This window comes from Mus caroli, chromosome 9 (assembly GCF_900094665.2).
Source record: "Mus caroli chromosome 9, CAROLI_EIJ_v1.1, whole genome shotgun sequence".
Lineage (NCBI taxonomy): Eukaryota > Metazoa > Chordata > Mammalia > Rodentia > Muridae > Mus > Mus caroli.
In genome coordinates, this window is record NC_034578.1 from 1,700,501 (window position 1) to 1,723,167 (window position 22,667).

At 37.1% G+C, this 22,667-nt stretch overlaps 2 protein-coding genes across 2 annotated transcripts in view; both read left to right on the forward strand.

Annotated features, from left to right (window-relative positions):
- Nucleotides 1–7,711: 7,711 nt before the first annotated feature.
- On the forward strand, nucleotides 7,712–16,515 carry Casp1 (caspase 1). The gene is made up of 10 exons (XM_021172833.1): nucleotides 7,712–7,916; nucleotides 8,454–8,720; nucleotides 8,952–9,014; nucleotides 11,555–11,667; nucleotides 12,143–12,316; nucleotides 12,707–12,941; nucleotides 13,355–13,495; nucleotides 15,279–15,388; nucleotides 15,827–15,930; nucleotides 16,417–16,515. Exons 1-9 carry the CDS (start codon nucleotides 7,910–7,912, stop codon nucleotides 15,923–15,925), a joined length of 1,209 nt encoding a protein of 402 aa, XP_021028492.1. The 5' UTR covers nucleotides 7,712–7,909; the 3' UTR covers nucleotides 15,926–15,930; nucleotides 16,417–16,515.
- A 1,556-nt stretch (nucleotides 16,516–18,071) lies between these two features.
- LOC110301962 (caspase-4) overlaps nucleotides 18,072–22,667 on the forward strand; it is a 26,522-nt gene continuing 21,926 nt past the window's right edge. Inside the window, exon 1 of the mRNA XM_021172688.2 lies at nucleotides 18,072–18,158. Coding sequence (XP_021028347.1) covers nucleotides 18,152–18,158 — 7 coding nt within the window. The 5' untranslated portion in view covers nucleotides 18,072–18,151. The remainder of the gene's footprint in view (nucleotides 18,159–22,667) is intronic.

Below are 22,667 nucleotides of genomic sequence, written 5' to 3' on the forward strand. Positions count from 1 at the left end.
ATATATATATATATATATATATATATATATATATATATATATGGCTAATATTGCAGATAACTGTGGAGCAGACACACAATAAAGAAGGAGAAAAGCAAAGAGTATGAAACAGAAATTTTGCTAATTCTATCTGACAGAGGCCATGCACTGTTAATGATATGAGGGAATGCATTTCTGACCTGAAAACTTCTTCTGTCTTAAACAGTTAATATCCTAAGGCAAAGAATAATCAGCTCATCATTTCAGTAGGCTTAGTGATGAGTGGTGGTTTGCTTCACAAACTTCTGGAAAAGAAGTTGCTCAACTGTGAGGAGATGGAGAGAACAAAATTTGAAAAGGCCATTGTTAAGGTTTTTCAGAAAGACTTGAGTTTTCTACAGGGTGATATATATGGATCTATTTGCAGTCTTCTACAGGCTGCATCCAGGTGTACTAGCATATTTCATTTCTTTTTTCCATTGTATATTTTTTGTTTCTTTATTAAATCAAATATCCATAGGTGTGTTTATCTACATCTAGGTCTTTAAATAGATTACATTGACTAGTTTGGCTGTTTGTATGCCAATACCATGTAGTTTTTCTTACTATTGTTCTGAAGGATAGCTTGAAATCAGGCATGGCGATACCTTTGAAGGATTGTCTTAACTCTACTGGGTTTTTTTGTCTTTCTATAAGAAGGTGAGTATTGTCCTTCCAAAGTCTGAGAAGAATTTATTGGAATATTGGTGGATACTGAGTTTAATCTGTAAATTGGTTTTGGTAAAATGGCCATTTTTACTATGTTAATTCTACAGATCTATTACATGGGCAATCTTTCCATCTTCTGATATATATAATTTTACCACTGAACCTAATATAAGAGAAAGTGAGGAATAGTCTTTATCTCATTGGTACAGGAGACAACTTATTATACAGAATATGTGTAGCACAGCTATTAGGAGCAAAAACCAATAAATGGTACCTCGTGAAACTGACATCTTCTGTAAGGCAAAGGATGCCATTAATAGGACAAAATAGCAACCTAGAGAATGAGGAAAGATTTTACAAACTACACTTCCAACACAGGGATAATATTCAAAGTATATGAAGAACTCAAAAACCAGTAAAAGAACAAAAACCTAAATAATCGAAGTAAAATAAGGTACAGATCCAAAAAGAGAATTTTGGAAAGAGGAATTTCAAATAACTGAGAAACACTCAAAGGAATGTCCTTAGCCATCAGGAAAATATAAATCAAAACTACTTGAAGATTCCTTCATATACTTGTCATAATGACTAAGGTCAATAATGCAAGTTATAGCTCAAGCTGGTGAGGATTTGGAGAGAGGGGAACCCTCCTCCATTAGTTTGTGTTCATGAGAAAGTAAATTTGTACAGTCAATATGAAAATCAATGTGGTAGTTCCTCAGAATGCTGGGAGTCAATCTACCTTAAGACCTACTATAGCACTCTTAGGCATATACCAAAAAGACATTCCACCCTACTCCAAGGACACCTGTTTAGGTAGGTTCCTAGAAGCTTTATTCATAATAGCCAGAAACATAAATCAACCAAAGACTCTCATCCATAATTGTTCCTGTCTGAAAGAGCCACAGGGTTGGAAATGGAGAGGTGCCTGAGGAAAAGAAGGTCCAGCGACAGGCCCAAAGTAAGATACAGCTCTAGGGGAGGTATCAAGGCCTGACACTATTACTGAGGCTATGGAGTGCTCCCAAAAAGGGACCTAGTATGACCGCACTCTGGAAGACCCAACAAGCACCGAAAGAGTCAGATGCAAATAGTTGCACGCAACCAATGGACAGAAGCAGCTGAGCCCTGTTGTTGAATCAGGGAAGGCTGAAAGAAGCTGAGGAGGAGGGTGACCCTGTAGGAAGACAAACAGTCTCAATTAATCTGGAACACTGAGATTTCTCAAACACTGGACCACCAAACAGGCAGCATACACCAGCTTATATGAGGCCCCAACACACATACAGTAGAGGACTGCAGGGTCTGTGTTCATTCAGAGATGATGCACCTAAGCCTGAAGAGACTGAAGGCCCCTGGGAATTTAGAGGTCTGATGTGGTGGGGGTGGAGACATACATGTGGAGACAGGGGGTTCAGGAGGAGGTATGGGACATATCCCATTAATTAATTAATAATTTTTAAAAAGAAAAATGTAAATTTACAAAAGGAGTATTACTCTGCTGTTAAAAACAATAACATTATGAAATCCAATAGGCATATGGATAGAGCTAGAAAAATTATACTAAGAATGGTAACCCAGACCCAGAAGACAAACATGTACTCACTAATATGTGAGCACTAGCTGTTAAATAGAGGATAATCATGTTATTATCCACAGACTCAGAGATGGTAAGTAGCACAGAGGGCTCAAGGTGGGACTCATAGTTCTCCCATGGGAGAAGAAATTGAATAGATTTTAAGGGTGGATTGTGCATATTTGAGGATTAAAGCAGGAGATATAGGGCAACAGGGTTAAAGGGAAAGAACACTGTGAGAGTGCCTGGAATTGCATGGCATTTTGGAGGTGATGTAGAAATGTAGTGTGTATGTGTGTGTGTGTGTGTGTGTGTGTGTGTATACATATATAATACACATACATATATATGTGTGTTATTCTGTTGCTGTTATTCAGTTATTATGTTGCTGCCCTGTGTCATGGAGATCCTCTCAATTATTGATGCCATTTTTCGTTATCTGTTTCTAAATAATTTCTGATTCTTCTATATATTATTTCTTATGTTTCACATTATTACTCTAATCAAGATAAACCAGTATCAGTATAGTCTGTGGGGTACTGACAAACACTTGTTAGTCCTCTAGTTTGTCTTTGCTCCTTGTTCATGATTCCCTTACAATCTTAAAAATTTACCAACTCTCCACTGTGATATTTTTAGGCAATATGAGCTGCAGCATAGAAACCAACAGTCTTCATTATGAATTTTCAGTAACATTTTACACACACACACACACACACACACAGACATACACAAACACACACACAGATATTCTGATATATTTCTGATCTTGATCTACAATATGTATTAAATACTTAACTATAGTTAACAAACCTTCCTTATTTGGAATGCAACAAAGTAAACCCAAGGAATCCATTGTCAGAAGTAGACAGTCTTCAAAATATGTGATTATGAATGTATTGACACTGCCTTTCAACTCCAAACATGAAGATGCTAATGATACGGCAAGCTCTCTGGGGAATACAAATAAGCACAGGTAGTACAGAATGGTGACTGACAGGACTCCATATCCTTTCTAGTGTTGCGCTCACCTCGTCCAGCAAGAAAAAACGCAACAGGGTCAGATTCTTCTCAACAGCCTTTTTTATTTCAGGAAGACCTTGATGCTACAGGAACTCCGGGAACCCAGGGAGGACTGCTTATATACACCCCAGCACTGGGGAGAGCTATGTGTCCTCCTGGGATTGGTCAGTCTGCCAGCACTTTGATTTGTATGCACCCGATCGGGAGGGGTTGGCGCCAGATCCGGTCTAGTGCCTGCGCAGTGGCTTTGTTTACGGCGAAGGTGTACCGGAGGCCAGCGCCATCTTTTAGGCGCCCAGCTGCCTACATCCTAGTAGAGAAATGAGCATAATTTTGCTTAGGCTGACTTCTATCTGCCTATATATTGATATATTCTGAAGTATTATCTTCTAGAAAGCTCAGGAGAAGTTCTAACTCATTACATCCCGCCAGTTTCGAATTTTTCTGGCATGGAGTATCATATGTAGTATTGGGATAGTACTAGAAATGAAGACCAAGTCATTTATTAGAGTTTTCAGTTACTGAACTTCTGATGAGCTCTTCATAGAGCTGAAATAAAATTCAATGTGTTTCCTATATATTGAGCTTCCTCACTATGATGGTTTGTATATGCTTGGCTCAACTAGTGGCACTATTAGGAGATTTGACATTGTTGGAGTAGGTGTGTCACTGTGAGCATGGGCTTCCATCCTAGCTGCTTGGGAAGTCAGTATTCTGATAGCAGCCTTCAGATGAAAGTGTCAGATCTCTCAGATCCTCCTGCACCATGTGTGCCTGGATGCCTCTACATTCCTGCCTCAATGATAGTAGACCAAACATCTGAACCTGTAAGCTAACCACCATTAAATGCTGTCCTTATAAGAGTTGCCTTGTTTATGGTGTCTGTTCATACCAGTAAAACACCAATACACTCACCATAAGTCTCAGTGTGAAATCACTGTAGTTTGAAGCCAAGTACAATATTGAGTATTTCCAATATTTTGTTCCATGGAAGAAGGTTGTGTCATTGACAGTGAATTTGTACTTGTCTTGTCTGGGAAATATTATACAGCATGTTGAAAGTTTTACTAATGACATGAATTCTTTGAGGACGATCTGGTATCCTTTCCAGGATCAATAGTTCTGCCTAGGTTCAAGGCAGGACAATCATAGGCTATGTGACCATGTGAACTTTTCTTACCCTAATTTGTCCATTAATGGCATTAACACTACAGTTCACATGCAGTCATTCAAAGAACTATAAGACCTTATAAAGGCCCAAACCATTGCTCAATAGCAGCAGAATAAAAAACAGTGAATTTTGCTTCTAAATATACTACATTTATTGCTCTTAAAATCTGTAGGGACACAGAATCATGAGATTGAGTAAAAGAAAATTGAGAAAATTTGCATTATTACACCTGCAAAGATGGCAAATGATTCTCCCTAACATCATGAACACTACAAAACTTACAATTATTCAAATGAACATGTAAATCACGTGTTCATTATAAATATGCTTAAAGAGGATTAAAGAGGCTTTGGAGGGGCCTCATGTTCAGCAAAGGTATGAAAGCAAGTGAGGTGCTCGAGGCTCCAGCCATGTGCACTGAACATCACTAATGGTTGTGACAGTGCCTGACAGAACAGGATCAAAGCTGGAGCAAGTGACCTCCTCCATCCAACCTAATTCTTTCTCTGAAGTTCAGAAACTCTTAGTTAACCCTAGTCGAGATATGTGTAATGTAAATGAAATCTAAAACTTTTTAGAGAGAGAACGGTTTAAAACGACTGCCTTAATTTCTTAATTCACAACTTCCTTAATCAAGAAAGTTTTTTTTTTCATAAATGTGTCAGAGCTCCATTTGCAACTAGAACCTTTCTTTTGAAATGAATTCTTTCATTTCAAATAGCTTCATTTAATAGATTTTAACAATGCTCCCAAATAGTATTTCTCTGTTGCCAGCTTACCTGCCACATTTATTACTTTTATCAGTGTTATGACAAATACCTTAAAAGAACAAATGAAGAAACACAAAAGTTACTTTCACTCACAGTTAAGGTGGCAGAAAATCACCTTGGAAGGGAGGCCAGAACATTGGATTGTGAGACCCAGGTCATATTACATTCAATGTCAGAAAGCAGCAATTGTTTAATCCCAGTAACTCAACTTGTTACAACCCTTTTTATTTCTTTTGGGTTTCCATGAACATCATAGCTTCACCTTCTCCCTGAAAAGGCTTATCTTTCTTTCTCAACAACACTACTTCTTAAACAACTTCAAAGACACATGAAGGTCTCCTATGGAATTTCAAAACCAGTCAGATTAACAAGAGTATCTGCACATCAAGTGTCTTTGTGGAATGAAGGAATTCTCATAGTAAGCCTCTAGTGTACTGCATGCATCAGAATCTGACTTCTCTCATCAGAATACTCTCCTTGATCTCACCCCAGTATCTCATATTTTTGTCAGATGTCCCTTCTCCACAGCCACCTGCACAGACACTGAAATCTTGAGTTCTCACTCCTCTCATACTAGCTGTGGGAGAGCCTCTACTATGTGTCAAAATTCAACATCTCATCCAATATCCCTCATACTAGTAGCATATCAATTACTGTCCAAAATAACTATTCTTATCAGATCTTAACTTTCTATTTTTTTAATTTATATTGATTTTCATCATTGTCTGTGGTTTCTGCATAAAGGAAACATTTTTATTAAGCACACCTAAAAACAGAGTAAAAGGCTTCTGTATCTAATCTAAGCACTGTCAGGATTTATATAGGGCTTCGTTTGGACCTTTGCACCCTAAGATTGTGGGAAAGCAAGGTTACTTGATTTCCTTATTTCACAGTAAACATTTACAAGACTATCTCAAGGTGAAGAGGCTTATTTTTTCTTTTGCTTGTGCCAAGTTGATATAAAACTATCCAGGACAACACCCCAACTCATAATTCAAGGTGCTGTAAATTCCTTCTTTTCTAAAGTGTATACCCCACTGTCCCAACCTTCCATTTACCACCTGACTCTGCATTGCCTAGCTTGTGTGTTGCCATGGGTTTCCCCTAATAACTGCTCAATGGAGTTGTATTTTCTAATTTCCTGTCTTCCTTTTTAGACTAGAGTTTCTATTGTGAATGAGAAGCCTAGGTGTCTCTCTTGAAGATTCAGTTCTATTGTTGCAGATATATATATAACTCATAACAGAAAACAAAGCCAGTAGTTGAAGACCATTTCTTTCTTCTGTTAAGAATTTAAATTAAGCTTATATTTCTTGATTATGTATGTTACAGGAAACAAAATAAAGAAGCCAAGAGTCAGGCATCTAATCACAATGGTGAAGGAAAATTCCAGAAAAGAAGCTATGTCTGGATGTGAACAGAATCCTCCTAGAAGAAGTTTTGTGTCTTCTGAGATGGACAGACAATTGGAATTGCTGTACTGTAGAAAGTTTGGAATTTTGTACGTGCAGACGGTAACTACTACATCTTAGATTAGTATTAGCCTTCTAAAACAACCATTTCTTGGTCCACTCTATATCTGAAGTAACACCTTGTGATAATAAATGAAAACCCCTTAGAAGCTATTAACATAGAAAAGCATGTGATTTAACCAATCAGAAAGCTAATAATGTCATTTTATGATTATAGCAAAGCTTTCCCCCACATCAATGTATCTGCTTTTTAAGCTTGTCGATGCATTTTAAACTTGCCTTGATTTATATTTTTCTTTGTTCTCCAAAACTAGAAATACTTGATGAAACATTTTCCAAGTTGGACCTTGGAATTTGGGGTAACCTAAATCTGTTTTCTTGGGTATAGTCACTCACAGTGACTCCAACAAAAAACTTATCAATTTATTACCTTTAAGGTAAGAGCTGTGGGTTTTTGGGTTTTTTTGTTTTTTTGTTTTTTTTTTTTTTTAGGACATAAGCATCTTGATGTATCCTTATCGACGCTACTTATGCCCAGCAGGGACCCTTGCTAATTCAAGGGCATTCTCTGCCAGGGAAGCAAGTAGTTTGACAGTAGATGCACACCTCTGCTTCTGGTCCTCCGAGTCCAACCCTGCTGTCTGTCTAACTCTGCAACGGAACAGGAACAGTAACTTCAGCCTATCTCTACTGCCCTGCCTCATATGCTTTTTTTCCACTACTCATTACCTAATTCCAGCCCCTAACTACAACAGGCACTTCGTGCTAGCCCACAGGCTTACAAGCCAGAAAACAGTATATTGACTACAGTTCTTCTCTCTTTGTTCTCCCAGCTCCGATCCCAGAGTCTCAGGCCCAGCCCTGCAGCAGAAACACCTGTGGCAGCCTTCCCTGCCTACTTGTTCCTCTCCTGTGAATCCCACAGATCATCTACCTTCTCTTCCCGGACTTGTTGTCATAGCTCATTTCTTTCTTGGTGACTAAGACTCACTCCCTTCCTTTCCTGAGCTCCTCCAAGTGTTGAAGAAAAATCATTTCCATGGTTGACTCCTTATCAGAATTGAGCATTTAAACCTAAGTTTAATTAGGGAAAGAAACATGCGCACACAGGAATTGTGGTTATTTCTCAATCTGTATTCACGCCCTGTTGGAAAGGAACTAACTACATGCTTTCAGTTTCAGGAGCTCTGCGGTGTAGAGAAGAAACGCCATGGCTGGTGAGTTTTCTCTATTATTAAAAGGGCTCGTTTGGAGAATAAGTCATTTGGAAAGGGACTTGCTTTTCTGAAAGCCATCATTAGTTTCTGGAGTTATTTAGGTGAGCTGAATCTGGGCAAAGTGAAGACTATGTAGAAATCTGCACAGAAGATTCTCGAAGTCTTAATCTCTGGCCAGGGTCAGAAAGGACCTTTACTTGTATCCTGCCATTGTTGCCATCGTTTTTTGCAATCTTAGCTTGTAAGTGTCCCTAGTTGGACAGAGAGAACTGAATGAGTGACAGAGATGGTGGCAGATAAGAAAATGGTTTATGCTTCTTCAGTTATAACAGAAAGATATGTGCCTCATACTATAAGCTTTTGTGTAATGTTGAAGGACAAATGTGGAGCAGAGATAGAAAAAAAAAAAGACAGCAGGGAAACGCTGTATGTGAAAGGGACATTTTGCTGATTCACTCTGAAAGACAGTATGCTTTTTTACATGAAAGGAACATGCAACTGTTTTCTTGATTTGAGAATTCTTTGTGTCTTAAACAGACAAGATCCTGAGGGCAAAGAGGAAGCAATTTATCAACTCAGTGAGTATAGGGACAATAAATGGATTGCTGGATGAACTTTTAGAGAAGAGAGTGCTGAATCAGGAAGAAATGGATAAAATAAAACTTGCAAACGTTACTGCTATGGACAAGGCACGGGACCTATGTGATCATGTCTCTAAAAAAGGGCCCCAGGCAAGCCAAATCTTTATCACTTACATTTGTAATGAAGACTGCTACCTGGCAGGAATTATGGAGCTTCAATCAGGTAAGAGCCTGAATCTTGGATAACCAATGTCTAATTGATAAATTTCTTGTGTGGTTTGAAGACAACCCTCTCACCTTCAGCTCCAGACTCCCATTTTTGTGTCTGTGACTCTGTTGTGTGTCTCATGACTATTCCTATTCCTTCTGCCTTGTCTCCTGTAGCACACATTGGCCTCAATCTCACCAAGGATGACCTTGCTATGGTGAATTAATTTCTTCTGTCTCTCTTTAGCTCCATCAGCTGAAACTTTTGTTGCTACAGAAGATTCTAAAGGAGGACATCCTTCATCCTCAGGTACCCATACTGATAGAGGAATAATACTCGCTGGATCCTCATCTCTTTTGCATTATTATCTTCATTGGGCTGAAGCAAGTTTGAGGGTGCTATGAATAACTCACATTTTCGTCTTATTCTCTGTATATCTTGCTTGAGCAAGGTAGTTCTTGTGTATTTATACAAAACTTTCTGAGTCTGTGTCCAAGTCTTATCTCCCTAGTTAGGTACGAAACCTTACCATTCAAGTGTCTAGTGCACTTATTCCCATTTTTTTTCTGGACATTTTAGCTGAACAACCCCCAAAGATAAACTTGTCATTCTTCCCCATTCTACTTCTTAGCAGTTTTCTTAATCAATGCTGTCATCACTGGCAGTTGGTCAAATCTGAAACTCAAAAATGCAGCCTGACTACTTCTTCCTGCTTCTACCTTTCAGTCTGTGTCTAGGTTTTAGTGAATTCCTCTCTCAAGTTTTCTATCACCTTATCACACACCAATTACCAAAGTACATAGTAGCTGCCAACAATGAATCTCTATAGTTATCTATGCCTGCAATAATTTTCTTGTTCACTAGAAGAAAAATGGTTATCATATGCCAATTATATTCCAGACATTATACTATAGGGTGTTCAAGAATAATAAGTATGACAAGTTAGACTTCTTACTGAACTTAACTTGCATAAATAAATATTAAACAAATATTTATTTAAAACTATCCCTGAGTTAAACCTACCTACCAGCATTTCAGGCATAGTAACAATAATGCAAACTCTTATTAAGATAACGTTGAATGCTGTAAGAAAGTCAATATTCACATTTGTTCTTACATAGTAGAAGGCTGTTTCTTATTCATATGATTATAAGATTATAAAATAGTCATTGTTAATGAGCAAGGAGCTCTGTTCCATGCCAGACATCTTCCACACCTACAGCCAACAGTACTAACAGAACTATGTTCACAGTAAACCTGTAAGAGACATTGAAAAGAATGTGAGAAGATTATTTGTGGAAGACTTTGTAAGCTCAACTTAGATGTGTCACACACCAAACACATGTGTGGCTTCTATTGGCTACAGCTGATCACTCAGACAGGCTATGTTCTGGAATGATGATAACAATGACAGCTTGGTGGTGCAGGGTGGGGGCATCCTACAGATACTGAGTACAGATCTGAGAGTATACAATCAACTTTACTATTAAAAAGGCAAAAATAGGCTTCATTTCACACAACACAGAATTCCCAAAGAAAATATTTATGTCCTATTGAAGTGGTCTGCTCTGAATGGCTCCTCTGCATTATGGAAGCTGAGGCAGTCAGCACACACCACACCCCTTGTTAATTTATTTCTTAAGAAATAACTAAAACGGCATGTTACAAGAGCAGTTTTCCACCATAGTACTGAAGTAATTTCATCGAGAAGACAATTCTTTCTCCCCAGGTGAGAAATTCACGTGTTTAAAAGAAAATCATTTATACTACTGGCTCTATTAGTTGTGATTAGCCCATGTGTTTTCTCGGATATTTCATCTGATGTGATATTCCCATTTAACTGAATATTTTATTGTGTCATTTAAAAAAAAATCTCTAATGTAAAGAATGTTTGCTTAGTTTGTTGTTGCTTTAGACATATTTGTGCAGAAGCCAGACACATTTAATCAATTAATAAATATTTCCACATTGTCCAGTATACTAATTCTTAGTGTGTACTCTTTTCTACAATCAACCCATTTTTGTGACTTTGTTCAACAATTTATCTAAATGCCTTTTATAATTAGTTAAAATCTGCCCATTTTGATTGCTTAATTTCTGTTCTCCGGGTACCTTTGTCAATTATTCCTGTTTTGAAATATACCAAGTTTATATCAAATTATTTAGAAGTATATCACGTTGTTGAATGATATGAACTTGCAATCCAATAAAAGCCTCAGGAACTATTGGCATAAATCATTGTAAAATCACTTTTTTATAGATAGATGCAGTCAATATGAGTGATATAAATTCACAAAATTTGTATATTAACTTTAACACTTACCATTCTATTCTAGCTTGCTTTCCTTCTATTTCATGTATTCAGTATTGTTCCTTCTTTGGTTAATGTAAAAACACAATGGGGAGCGATACTGGGTCAGAGGATCATTTCTAAAAAGTACTTGATGCCTAATATTGTGTATAATTTTTTACAAATTAGGTAAACTTATTTTTAAATTATTACTGTAATCACATAAGAAATATTTTCTACCCACCCCCACCATGTAAAATTTTATCCTAGTCTCAAATAATTTCTAAAATAAATATTAAACATTTTAATACTCCTTCCTTTGTTTTTATCTAAATTATTTGTCAAAATATTAATCCCAAGGCAGATCCTCCATCACATCATTAGGGATCTCTCTGACTTGGAACATGTTCCATTTACTATGATCAGTAACTTGTTCTACAATGTGGTATTGAACCCACGGTTGCCCTCACCCAGCTTCACATGTAGCTAAGGCTGTAAGAGACTAGATTTGAGACCACTAGAGTTGAATGCACCCATGTGCATTTCTCTTCTCTTACAGAAACAAAGGAAGAACAGAACAAAGAAGGTGGCACACTTCCAGGACTGACTGGAAGCCTCAAGTTTTGCCCTTTAGAAAAAGCCCAGAAGTTATGGAAAGAAAATCCTTCAGAGGTGCTGTGCTCCAGAATCTAGGATGGAACAAGCTGAAGAACCCTGAGGCCATCCTGAAGGGTGGTGGTTCTGTGTCATAGCCAAGTTCACTTCAATGTCCCAAATTTAGAGATTAGGAACCTAAGTCAGATGTGGATCCACTGTTACTTCTACAGTCTATGAACCACCCCCCCCACACACACACACACAAACAAACAAATAAAAAACAGTTTGACAATTTAAATATCCTAGCTACAACCTCTTCATTTTTTAAAATTTCACTTTCAAATTAATGACAGATGCTGAGAGCCTACCTGGTGTTTTCTAGACTCCAATAGTTCTCATGAATTAAGATACAATTTCCTTCCTAGTGTTTATCTAACTTTAACAAGGTTGGTTTCTTGAAAGGACTAAGAGAAAGGAATTAGAAACTGTCATATGCACATAAAGTAGATAATGAATTAAGCAAGGCTGTTCATTCAATCTTTTCATACAGATTTATCCAATAATGAACACAACCACTCGTACACGTCTTGCCCTCATTATCTGCAACACAGAGTTTCAACATCTTTCTCAGAGGGTTGGAGCTCAAGTTGACCTCAGAGAAATGAAGTTGCTGCTGCAGGATCTGGGGTATACCGTGCAAGTGAAAGAAAATCTCACAGCTCTGGTAAAACTTCTCAAGATATAGAACGTGTCCATGTCTTTCTTCCCCTTAGAAAATGCTAGAAGAGATGTTACAGAAGCTAAAGACTGAAGCCTTGCTAGTTCTGTACTGGTGATATTCTGTGGTGACTAACCACATAATATGAGACATGCCTGTCAAATTCAAACATGGTTTAGCCAAAGTCTCATGTAGCATCCAATTGCAAAATGTTTCTATCAACTCAATAATCTCAGGATGACTTCCTATAGTTTTATATGAAAACTTGCTTTATATAAAATTGAAAATTAGAAATTTTAATTTCCATGTCACTGAATTTTGTGTATTTATTCAAGGACTCCTTTTACTGTCCTTAGAGAAGTCACAATGTAAAATCACTGGTCTTGTCTCTTATAGGAGATGGTGAAAGAGGTGAAAGAATTTGCTGCCCGCCCAGAGCACAAGACTTCTGACAGTACTTTCCTTGTATTCATGTCTCATGGTATCCAGGAGGGAATATGTGGGACCACATACTCTAATGAAGTTTCAGATATTTTAAAGGTTGACACAATCTTTCAGATGATGAACACTTTGAAGTGCCCAAGCTTGAAAGACAAGCCCAAGGTGATCATTATTCAGGCATGCCGGGGAGGTAAGTGCTGATGGTTTAAAATAACAGGGCATTCCCATTGAGATTTTATCATTTATAGATAGACAATACTGTTCAGTGTTTGGGGTTGATTCCTGAATATCAAACATCTATTTTACCACTCATATATCCTGTGAATTTTATTTCAAACTGGTAAATATTTGCTTCATTTTCCACTAAATAATATCTCACTGTTAATAATCAATACATTGATCTTTGGGTACTATTGGAAAAATTATTAAGGGAAAAAATTTTTTGAGACATGGCTTATAAAAATATTTTATACACATGTGTATATTCATATTATAAATAAAAGACAGACTAATATGTTTAGAAATAGAGTTTAAGAGAATTTCAAGACAGCAATAATTCCCTTGGAAATTGTTAGTAATATGACATCATCTTTGAATTTCAAGAGAAAAAAGGAGTGGTGTTGTTAAAAGATTCAGTAAGAGACTCTGAAGAGGAATTCTTAACGGATGCAATTTTTGAAGATGATGGCATTAAGAAGGCCCATATAGAGAAAGATTTTATTGCTTTCTGCTCTTCAACACCAGGTAGATGGTTTTTATACAGGTCACTTTTCTCTCTGTTACTGTTAGAAAGAAGGACTCTATACATTATGCATTACATAAGACTCCTTTTAATTTATATTTATTTTGTTTATTTAGAAGTTATTATTTTTATTAGATATTTTCTTTATTTACATTTCAAATGTTATCCCTTTTTCTGGTTTCCCCTCCCAAAACCCCCTATCCTCTCCCTCCTTCCCCTGCTTACCAACCCACCCACTCCTGCTTATTGGCCCTGGCATTCCCCTACACTGGAACATAGAGCTTTCACAGTACCAAGGGCCTCTCCTCCCACTGATGACCTATTAGGCCATCCTCTGGTACATATGCAGCTGGAGCCATGAGTCCGACCATGTGTACTTTGGTTGGTGGTTTAGTCTCTGGGAGCTCTGGAGGTACTGGTTGGTTCATATTGTTCCTCCTATGGGGCTGGAAACCCCTTCAACTCCTTCAGTCTTCTTTTATTTCCTGAATTTTCCATTTTTTGAGGCCTACATTCCTTTACTCAAATACATCCTTAAGGCCTCACATCTAATTAAATAGATTACAAATTATATTACTGAATATACACGTTTCAGATATAGCCTACACCTATATTGGGTAAACCATGCCTTGATAAAAATCACAATGGTTATTGATATATTCTCAGACCATAGAGCCTTACTGAACTATTGGCTACTAATAAATTCTGGCACATGGATAATCATCTGAAGAAATATACCAATTAGTAAGCCCATAAGAATCTGTTACATAGTTTATACTCGTGGTCACTCTGACATTCTTAATTATACTCAGTGAATCACTAAAAATACAACAGACATGCACACAGAAAAGAGACATATAAGGGAGAAGGGTTTGTTAATGAGTGTAAGGAATTTAAAGAGAGAACAAGTCATAAACATTTTACAAATGGAAGAAATTGTCAAAGAATAAATGTATTTAACTTAAAAATACCACACCAAAGCACCCACAGTTTTCTAGCTTAATAATGTAGCCAGCTTTATTATTAGATTTAACTGTTCCTTTAAATCATTTCCTTTTGTGTTGTACTATATATCGATCTCTAGATCTCCAGTTCTAGAGTCTTCTGAACTCTTGTCCACCAGCTGAATTCTGTCACCCTTTCTTTTGCCTTCTTCACTATTCATTATAAGTGAATCAGACTCTACTCTTCCACTACAAAACCTGTATAAACTCCAACCATATTAGGACTTTTCTGAAAATAACCTGTACTCTCAATGTGCAAAGTGCTTTCAGAAACACCTGCCTCTATTCTTTCCATTTATTTTCTTTATCTTACTCAGATATCTGTGGTGTGCCATCTATTCTTCAATTATCTCTTTTAGTAGACATAATTATCTTCATCTTATAGTTAAGAACATTGCATTTAAAAATGTACAATGAACTTCTATCACAGTCATTATATTGAATCCTAGAGTCACACACTCAGATTTTTATTCTCCCAAACTTAATCACATTATCTTCTGTAGTCAGCCTAACTTTCTATTAGATTTTTACCTTCTTGAAATCAGAAGATAAATGTATTTAATATCTGTATGATATGAATATGAATATCTGTATTTTTACAATAACCATCTTTAGTAAGAGGGAAAATATACTCATTGAATTTTGTATACACTGAAAAAAACTAGCAGGCAGAATATAGAATAGAGTATAGGCTCTATAATGTGTCCACCTAGAGTGGAAAGGCTAGATCTGTATCAAGGGTTAGGTCTATCCTAATATTTGGAATGTAATTTATTCTCAGATAATGTGTCTTGGAGACATCCTGTCCGGGGCTCACTTTTCATTGAGTCACTCATCAAACACATGAAAGAATATGCCTGGTCTTGTGACTTGGAGGACATTTTCAGAAAGGTGGGGTTCTATATGTTTTATCAATTCCACTTTATTGGTCTTTAGCTCTTCAAACTGCTTCTAATGGAAAAGTTCATATTGTCATTTTTATAAAAAGAATATTTATTTATTTATTTATTGGTTAGTCAACAATCCATACATGGTGTCAATGTTTGGTGTCAATCGGAAACCTTAAGAAATAATCATATATATTAATATATATCCTTACCTTGGTAGAATATGGAGCAGTATCTAATATCCCTGGGCCCATCATATTTATCAAATACAGAAAGAGAATTTAATAGTCTGGCAAATATTCTCATAACTTTTGTTTTTATAAATGCCATGAGTTATTGTTTCATTGTTTATTGTCATGCTAATCAATGCAGTCTTTGTCCATCTTGATTCGAGATCCTACTCTCTGAAAATTATGGCTATAAACCTTCCTTTTACTTCTAGGTTCGATTTTCATTCGAACAACCAGAATTTAGGCTACAGATGCCCACCGCTGATAGGGTGACCCTGACAAAACGTTTCTACCTCTTCCCGGGACATTAAACGAAGTATGCCATACCAATGCCTTTGTACACTTGTGTGTGTATATGTGTGTGTGTGTGTGGATTTGTGTGTGTGTGTGTGTGTGTGTGTGTGTGTGTGTGTGTGTGTGTGTGCAGTAGGGGGAGGTTGGATAAAGACCACTGAAGTCTAGTAAACAACTGATCCTGATCCGAGTTTCTACATTTGGTATAATATATAGAGAAAACAGGAACAGACTGAAGGAACTGAACTGCATGTTTTCAATTGTCTACAAAGGATTTTGATTTTTCTTAATATTCTCAGATTTTGTGGTAGGTCCTATCTCAGGTTGGCTGCTATGAGACAAAATTTTAAGAGGCCCATGCTCTATATGTCTATATTTTATCTTAGTAAGATAAACACTTACACATGCCTTGGGCTCCTCTCTGTTGTAAGTGTGTATACCAGCATTACAGTGTTGTGCACTGATCTCAGAAGAATGCTTATGTTTTTGTAATTTCTCTTTCTCATAGGAATCCAGTTCATTCTTATGTACCTATGCTGAGAATCGTGCCATTAAGAAGCCAATACTTCCTTAAATGATGCAATAAATATTAAAATAAAACAAAACAGAAAGGCTATCCTGTTTGTTGTTGCTGTTGCGACTTGATTTTCCTTTATTTGACTTGACTTTCAGAACACAAGAAGAGTAACTCATGTCTTCATTATTGTATTTATTTGTAAAAATTTTACACATGTGTAAAATGCATTCTGATTACTATAACCTCACACACTCTGTAGTACTCTTCTATTCCTACAATTATTCTCCTCTGTACAATTCCTATTCAAACACCTATATCTTTTTTTGTTTGTTTTTGAGACCCACTGAGTTTAACCAGAATTCACAGTGTAACCATGGAGTGTCCACTGGAGCCTGGTATATACCTTTGTGGAAATACAACTGAAGACTGTCTCTCTCCCAGAATCCCTCAGTAGCCAAAGCATCAGCAGAGTTCTTAGACTTGGTTCTTAAATGCAGAACTGGCTGAGTGCCATTATTTCTTTTATAATATCATTTGCTTGTCTTTTCCTACAGTCATATAGACACCACAGGTTTCTGAATTCCAAGAATTTAGTGCTCAGCAAAAGAAATGTATAAAATATAACTGGGAATATTATAGCCAAAATAATAAATGGAATCACAAAATGGAGTATTTACTTATTACTCTGGAAGCTTGGACCAGAACAAAGCAATTTCTATGTGTTATTATCCTTCATGGATAAAAAAAAATCATGGATCAAAGAATATTGACTTAGCCCATGAACCTTAAAATTTCACATTCTGATTGAGACTATAGAACAGTCAGTGCCACCAACAACCGGGGAACAAGATAAGTATGACACTGAGGAGATGGGCGATAGTGGCATTACTTTATCTATTCTCTCAGCAGTATTTGTTAACTGTAGGAGGAGCTGAAGAAGGACACTTCCACATGAGCCTTTCTAATCCTTCCTATTTAATCCAACGTTCCCCAAAGACTCAAAGTTGAACACACCACTGCATTTGTCTTTTCCCGTTTCTCTAACCATTCCCCTGACATACCTCTCTCCCCAGATCATGTGATCATGCATTCATTATATTGCAGGCTGCAGGTGCCCCTATGAATAGTCCTTGTTCAAGAGGCTACAAACCAGTAGTAGTAATCATCACTCTCAGCAGAAATTTCTCTTGCACAATTAATGAAATGCACCCCGGGTGGACAAAAGGATTGCTCAGAACTATGTCTAATAAAAAACTAAGTCTGTAGAAATATCTATAGAAAGGCTGTAGTTCCGTGAATTAGGAAACATTTGCTTAATTTTCCAGTAGAAATGAGTATGTTAAATTTCATTGACTTAGAACTGATGTGTTAGAAAGCAGATGTTGAGTTACTGAGAAGCCAGAGTAGAAAATAAGCAGCACTGTGTCTTACTGGAGCCCTGAAGAATAGAGAAAATGCAAAGGTAAACAACTTCAAAAATATTTTTTTTCTATTTTTGCAGTCGATTTAGTTGTGTTTGTTCCCAAAACGAAGTGCTAACATTCAGGAAAAGGGAGGCCAGTTTTATGAGTTACAGGGGATTTCCCCACAGCAGTTGATACTTTCTGAGCAGCTCTTTCCACATTTCCTGGAAGTCCCCGCCTCCCTATGCTAAGGAAATGCCCAGTAACTTTCATTTTACTCTGTCAAGCTGTCTTCACGGTGCGAAAGAACTGAGGCTTTTCTCATGGCTGGTGAGTCTGGGGGCTCTTCCTGAATAGGGGCTATGACTTGAGTCCTAGAATTTAGACTTTTTGAAAGCAGAGAATTAAAAAAAAATAGTGGTGACAGAGCAGAGCAGTGGCATAAAAGCCTGATTACTGTACTGCCGGAAACTACTGTTTATTAGGGAGTGTGGACATGCTGAGATATATGTAGCTTTGAGCCACAAAGAACTTCATCTCTCAGTTACCTTTTTAGAAATCAAAGAGGAGGGTAAAGCCAGAATAGCACACATTAAAACAACTCTAGAAGTCTGTAATGAACTCTAGAACTGTTATATTTTCCTGAGATGCTGATTGGCACATATTTGAAGTCACCACCTATTTCCCAAGCATAGAGTTACTCTCTTGTTCCATTTTAAATGGTTCCATTTTTCTTGCTAGATCTCTGCTTCTGCTAAAATCAACACTGTTGTAACTCATTCATGGACTCCTATCACAATGTTTTGACTCATGTCTTCCTTTCCAGGTCTTAGCTTTCTGTTCCATCCTTAGCATTCCTTTCAAATCATGTACCCTTCTTACACTCAGAAGCTGAAAAGGCACTGGACTGAGAAATCACTTGGTATTTTGGTAGCAAGTGTTCAAATGCATCTTATAGTTTTTTTGGCTTTATTCTCAAAATGTGTATGTGAGGATGAACAAAAAAGTTGTATTTGTCAGCTTAGGTCCAATGTCCTTTGGGCAGAGTAAACTTTTTCTCACATGCAAGACACCGACTTTACCTTATCTTTCTGCAAAAGTCTTGTAAAAACTACATGCATCTGATCATTGCCTTTTCTGCTGCTGTTGCCCATGTTTGACCAAAGTATCCTGTTTCTACCACCCAGCCCCTCCACCTTGCTGTCTACACCAGATACTTTCAAGAAACTTTCAACCTTGCCAGAAGAGATACTAGCTCTACACACTATCTCCTCTGAGACACTGTCTTTTAATGGATGAAAGCTCTAAAAGTCATTTAAATGATTATAGTGTCTTGTATTTTGTTTGTTTGAATAACTATTTTTACCTCTGCCCTATATACTTTACTGTACAGAGATTGATGTTCAAAATGATATTCCCAAAACTAGAAAATTAGAATTTAAAATGAGATGTTCAATAAAAATTGCTGACTCAAGGGATAGATAATTACACCTCAATTTGATATCTTCCAATGTGCAATATTTCGTGTTTAGTATGCCAAACCTACCTTGTTTATGTTCTATATACTTCATCACTAGGAGTCCTCACTAGAGTAGTCTTAACTCATAGATTCCAGGAAATTTCCACTACACTAGATTTCCACATCACCCCTGCCTAAATACCCTTTAAATCCAATATTTTCTTCCTAATGTATAAAGCTGCTATGAGCATAATTGAGCAAGTGTCCCTATGGTAAGATGGAAAGTTATATAGGTTTATGCTCAAGAGTCATGCAGCTAGATATTAGGTAGATCAATTCCCAATTTTCTGAGAAACCACCATATTGATTTTCATATTGACTATATAAACTTATGGGATTATAATTATGCTCATTCTGTTAGACAACAGCTGATATCTTACTGTGGCTTTCATATTCATTTCCTGGTCATTCGAATTACTGTTTTTGTGTTTGTTTGTACATACATATTGACTACCTGTGGTTTTCTGTGAATTTGTCTGTTCAGTTCCTGTCACTATGTTCTTACTCGGTTTTCTTTCTATTAAGGCTATTAATAGGTTGGCTCTCTTACATAATCAAGGTATTAGCTTCTCAGATTGCAAATCTTTTATTCAATTCTACAAGCAGTGTGTTCTTTCATTGTTTCCTTTGGTTCCAGCATAGTTGCTTGTTGTGAGAAATATTAAAAAAGAATGGCATCCTCCCATACTTTACCCAGCTACTCTCTGCCCAGGTGGGCTGGCCATGAACTGGTGGGCAGTGGCCGACCTGTCCTTATCTCCTGGAGACTCCGACTCATAGCTCCAAAATGTTTCCACCCACCGCTCTAAGTATCCACTGGCATATCACTACCATGCCAGCCCCATGCTTCAAATTCTCCACAGTCTTATGTGGTGCACATCTGGCAAACCCATACTTTGCTATTGTACCTCGTTGAACCATGAAGGAAAACACCATACAAACTTAGTTCAGAAGCAATGGTAATTCAATCACTGGGTACAATTAGAATCCTAATCTTGTAAGTCATGTTAAATCTAAGTCCTCTAGTGGTGAACCCTGGCAGATCTGCCATAGAAACCAGGAGACTTTAGCAATTACATCTTGTCCTCTCCTATCCCCTATCTCTCTCCTGCTTTCTCTATTCCTCCATCCACCCAGGAAATCCCATTTTTTATTGGGGGAACATTTACAAGAAGTCACGTGAATAAATGATTCATTCCTCATTCCATACAACCCCTTCTGGGAAAGCAGAAGTAACATCAAAATACAGGCAGCACCAGGGCCATGGACAACTGTTGCTTTGAATTTGCTCATTTATTTGTTGTTTACACTGATTTATATTAAATATTCTTACCTGCTTTTAAGGTCATTAGGGTAAAACTCATTACACAGAGTAATGGAAATCCCCCCTATGTTTTTCTGGTGTTAAATAATTACTGGTCTAAACTTTAATTATTGAGATACTTTTTGTTTGGTCTCAGATATAGAACTAATTTCATTCTTCTACAAACATATCCATAATAGTATTTATTAAAGAGGCAATCTTTAAAGATGGCAGGTTTACAGTGCTTTTATTGAAAAGTAACTGAGGCACATCTTTGGCTGTAATTCCACTCTATCATGTGGGCTTCCATGTTTGCTTCTCTGTGGGCCTCACTCCACTTTGATTTTTAACTTTGTAGTTACATAGTGTGTTTCCCCTTCATGTTTAAAGGTTGATTTGTGATTATAACAAAATTTTGTCATTTTTCAATTTCTTTTCCTCCCTACAAACAATCTAGTGTATCCATCTTTGCTTCATTACCCTTCCTCATGATCTAACTCTTCTTGTTTTCTCTCAAACTCATAGCCTCTATTTTATAATAATTTCTGTTTCATACATATATTTATTTCTAGTTTTACAATGTGGTATGGAGTGGATTTTAAGTTTTCTTACGACTTTTATTAAAATGAAGCTTGAATGTTGATAGAGATTTCATTGATGTTATAGTTTGTTTTAAACACTTCTGTTCAACAAACACAGGGTATCATTCTATTTATACATAATATTTCATTTCTTTTCTAATATGGATTAGTTTTAATGGTATACATCTTTCAATTCCTTGGCCAAATTTATTCTTGTGCCATTTTTTTTAGGTATTTTTAGTGGAATTTATTTTTTGAGTTACTTTTCAAACACTTAATACCATAGAACAGGTAGCATTTCTATGTTGAATATTTTTATAATTTTATTGAAAAGATTTCATACAATATTTTCTAATCAATGTTTCTATTGCTTCAATCTCTACCTGATCATACCTGCTGAACCACCTACTCAACTCCATGCTCCTCATCTCTCACTTTTTGTCTCTCTCTCGCTCTGTCTCTCTTTATCTCTCTCTTTCTCAATCTATCTCTCTACCTCTTTCCATTTTTATTAGATTTTTTTCTTTATTTACATTTCAAATGTTACCCTCTTTCCTAGTTTCCCTCTGAAAATCTCCTGACCCCTTCTCCCCCACCCCTGCTCCCCAACCCACTCACTCCCATTCCCTATCCTGGCAATCCCCTATACTGGGGCATAGAATCTTCACAGGACCAAGGTCCTCTCCTCCCATTGATAATCGGCTAGGCTATCCTCAGATACATATACATCTAGAGCCACAAGTTCCACCATGTGTTTTCTTTGATTGGTGGTTTAGTTCCAAGGAGCTCTAGGGGTACGGGTTAGTTCATTTTGATGTTCCTCCAATGGGGCTTCAGACCCCTTCAGCTCCTAGACATTTTCTAGCTCACTCATTGGGGACCTTGCACTCTATCCAATGGATGATTGTGAGCATCCACTGCTGTATTTACCAGGCACTGGCAGAGCCCCTCAGGAGACAGCTACTTCAGGCTCCTGTCAGCAGGCTGTTTTTGGCATCTGCCATAGTGTCTGGTTTTGGTGGTTGTTTATGGAGTGGATCCCCAAGTAGGGCAGTCCCTGGATGGTTGTTCGTTCAGTCTCTGCTCCAAACTTTGTCTCTGTGACTTCTTCCAGGGGTATTTTGTTCCCCCTTCTAAGAAAGATTCTGAGCTTCTGAGCTAATATACACTTATCAGTGAGTGCATATTATGTGTGTTCTTTTGTGATTGGGTTGCCTCACTAAAGATGATATCCTCCAGTTCCATTCATTTGTATAAAAATTTTATAAATTCATTGTTTTTAATAGCTGAGTAGTACTCCATTGTGTAAATGTACCACATTTTCTGTATCCATTCCTCTGGTGAGGGACATCTGGGTTCTTTCCAGCTTCTGGCTATTATAAATAGGACTGCTATGAACATAGTGGAGCATGTTTCCTTATTACCAGTTGGAACAT